Source organism: Corvus brachyrhynchos, unplaced genomic scaffold (genome assembly GCF_000691975.1).
Source record: "Corvus brachyrhynchos isolate BGI_N302 unplaced genomic scaffold, ASM69197v1 scaffold21, whole genome shotgun sequence".
In the NCBI taxonomy this organism is placed as follows: Eukaryota; Metazoa; Chordata; class Aves; order Passeriformes; family Corvidae; genus Corvus; species Corvus brachyrhynchos.
In genome coordinates this window covers 6,440,429-6,443,842 of record NW_008236924.1, presented here as the reverse complement: position 1 = coordinate 6,443,842, position 3,414 = coordinate 6,440,429, and the positions used below count along the sequence as shown (strand labels likewise).

Genomic DNA, 3,414 nt, shown 5'->3' with positions numbered 1-3,414 from the left:
GTCTGAGCTGGACAGCCCAGGAACCAATGGAGAGCTTGGAAAACATCAACACCTTTTGGATTCTACAGTTTGCCTATCCCAGAAATCGATTTCATACCACTGGATGCTCTTTAAAGGGCTTTTAATAGCATTTCACTGAATGTTATGTCTTCAAAACACAAAGGAAAAGATTCCTGGTATGAAGAGTGCAGTTCACAGCTCCTTAGGAATTCTTTCCCCACTGCTTTCCCCTCTGCTGCAGTTGAGAACAGCTGCACTGTGCACATCAGGAAAAGGACTTTTCCCACCTGTTCTCATGAGCAATGCTTGAGTCACGCCTGACATCTTTAATTGACTCTGCATTGCTACACAGAGATAAAAATCCAGGGAGCTGGACAGTGCTGGATCTTAAATTAAAAAAGAAAAAAATCAGGCACAAGGAATAAACCCAGCCTATTCCTAGTCAGCAAAACAAAGGCAAGATACCTACTGTGGAAACGTATTTGCATATTGTATGGGATGCTATGGATACCCTCTCTCCCCCTTTTTTAGCCAGAGGGTTTCTGACAGGAACAGGATTCCAGCTGTCCCAGGGCACTGCCGAGAGCTCATCCCTGCAGCAGTGCCAAGTGTCCCCACACCGGGGGGTGGCCTGGGGTCACAGCTCTGGGCTGGGGTGGGCTGGGGTCCCCAGCACTGGGTCTGGCCCCCAGCCCCTGTGCCAGCCCCTGTGCTGTGCTGGAGGCTCCAGCCTGTCCCCCTCTGCTGCCCCGGCACAATTTGTGCAGGAGAAAAAAATCATATCCTGGCAAGCAATAAATCCTCCCTCAGGTGGTTTAACGGCCACTCACTAAACCTCCCAGAGAGCCCAGGAGCTTTGAAATAACTTCTCAAAGGGAAGCTGACACTTCTCCAGGAAACTAGTTTGTGTCTCCCTTTGCTCCTGCCCTGTGCCCGTGTTTTTGCTGGGCTGCTCCACATCTGTGCTGGGTGAGGGTGTCAGTCCCTGGCTCCTGCCACCCACACACATGAGCTGCTGTGTTCACAGCTGCGTTTTCCCTTCAATAATTCAAAATCAAGGAGAGACTCTGCTTTTTCAGGGGATCACGGCCTACTGGCAACAAATCTAGTACTGCTCTGTATGGTGGAAATGTCTTGAGTCATAAAGGTTTTAAAATGCAATATAATAAGTTAGAGATGACAAAGTTGCCCTGCAGCAGCTGAAGCAGTAAAGATTCTCCTCTAAATGATATTACACGGAAATTACAGTTTTATAACACTTCACCAGGACCAGGCTGCTGAACTCAGTTTAGTTTTCTTGAACAATTTCTAAAAATATTCGCTTACCACTCAATCAGAAATGTTTTGGTTGGGTAACTAAGTAAACAAAAACACAGAACATTAATAAAGGCTTTTTCTCCCTTTTCATTCTCCACCTCTTTCCATAATTAGGCTGCCAGATTGTCTCAGAGAAATGAATTTTGGACAGATATTTCTGAGAGCTCGGTAATTGAATATCTTGAGATACTCCCCTTCAGAGGTAGTGCTGATATTAAAAACAATCCAAGCACATTTCACACAGCTTTGGGGACACTGAGCAATGTGTTAAGGCTACATCAATGCTTCAGCAATATTTTGAAGTGGATGAAGTGGCTGCCAAAAGGTCCCATGGCAGTGTCCAAAATGCCTGAACCGAGACCTGACACCAACGAGCACCTTCCTGTGGGGATCTGTGGGATCTCCGTGTCTTTGCTTTTAGGATTTGTTCAGTAATGTCTGAACTCAAAACTAGAACTTACTCCGCCTCCCAAAGCTCAGGGGAGTTTTGTCCCTCACAATTAACTAAGTTCATTTCCAGTTAAGGCACCTAATAATGCCAAAATCCTACAGTGTTATATCCCAAACCTGGGGCGGTGAGCTGAACCCCCAACACTGCAGTGCTGCAGCTCTCTGGTCTTACCTAGGATTTGGGGTAAAGCATCCTATGGCAATGTTTCTAATTAAAAATCACCTAATTCAATTCAAATGAACATCATAAAGGGGGATTTAAGATATGAACCCTGGAGATATTGTCCCCTGGGGTGACACAGGCCCCGAGGACTCCAGGTGAGCAGCTTTGTGCAGCTGCACACTTCCCAAAGTTCCAGTGTGACTCTTTGCACATCAGGAGTTCCCTTCCTTTCACTCCCTTCCTTTCATCTGCTCACTGCAGCTCTCCCAACAGGATCTCCTTCTCATCCATCTGATCCCTTTCCATGAGATTCCTGTAGGATCCAACAAACCCACCCCGACCGCTGCCCTGGCAATCCCTGGTTCCCAACTCACCCAGTGGTAGCACAATGAAGAAGGGGAGCCAGCACAGGATAAACATGCCAACCACAATTCCCAACGTCTTGGCCGCCTTCTTTTCTCTGGAGAATTTTAAAAGTTTGAAAGCTAAGGAGTTCCTGGGATTGTGACCCTTGGATTTGGTGTTGTTTAGCGTGTCCTCGTGCTTGTAATGAATCCGTAAGGTCAGCTCCTTGGAGTTGGACATTTCTTTCATCACCCCAGCTTCCAGGTTCCTGGTAGTCCTTTTGGCCACGATGTAGACCCGGCAGTACATCACGAGGATGACGATTAGAGGGATGTAAAAGGAGCCCAGGGAGGAGAAGAGAGCATAGAAGGGCTCCTCGGTGATCCGGCACTCCCTGTCGTCCTGCGGGGCCGGCTCCTTCCAGCCCAGCAGAGGCCCGATGGAAATCACCATGGACAGGACCCAGACACCCAGGAGAGCCAAAATCGCCCTTCTCCTCGTGACCAGCGTGGGGTACTGCAGGGAGTAACGCACCCCGATGTACCTGTCTATGGAAATCGCACACAGACTCAAAATCGAGGCTGTGCAGCACAGCACATCCACTGCTGCCCAGATGTCACAGAATATCCTCCCCAAAGCCCAGTAGCCAAGCACCTCCAGCGTGGCAGAGAACGGCAGGACAGTGAAACTCAGCAGCAGGTCTGCTATGGCCAGGTTAATGATGAAATAGTTCGTAGGGATTCTTAAATGTCTGTTGCAAGCCACTGAGAGAATTACCAGGATATTTCCTATGATAGCGAAGAGAATAAAGGCACCGAGGATCAATCCCACAATGATCGCCCTGCTGGTGGCCAAGGCAGGTGAATCCAGGTTGCTTCCGGTCTCGTTGGAGTTGTTTGCAGAAAAATTGCCATAATTTAGTGCAGAGCCTTTGAAATATCCCGGTATTGATGTGTTGGATTTATCATCAAGGTGGGTATTCATCTTAAAAACCATCCTCCATAGCCAGCTGGCGTTGTGTCCCTCGCCGAGTCAGCTCAAAGTCATCTCTGGACCCGCGAAGTGGTTGCAGAGCCCCGGGCAGTGACAGGAGGAGAATTCATGTCCCCGGAGAGCCGCAGCCCCAGCTCGGGGAACCT

At 48.6% G+C, this 3,414-nt stretch overlaps 1 protein-coding gene across 1 annotated transcript in view; it reads right to left on the bottom strand.

Moving 5' to 3' along the window:
* The window catches only part of ADRA1B (adrenoceptor alpha 1B), a 12,260-nt gene extending 8,852 nt beyond the window's left edge, over positions 1-3,408 (bottom strand). Inside the window, exon 1 of the mRNA XM_008629123.2 lies at positions 2,305-3,408. Coding sequence (XP_008627345.1) covers positions 2,305-3,271 — 967 coding nt within the window. The 5' untranslated portion in view covers positions 3,272-3,408. The remainder of the gene's footprint in view (positions 1-2,304) is intronic.
* Positions 3,409-3,414: the final 6 nt, after the last annotated feature.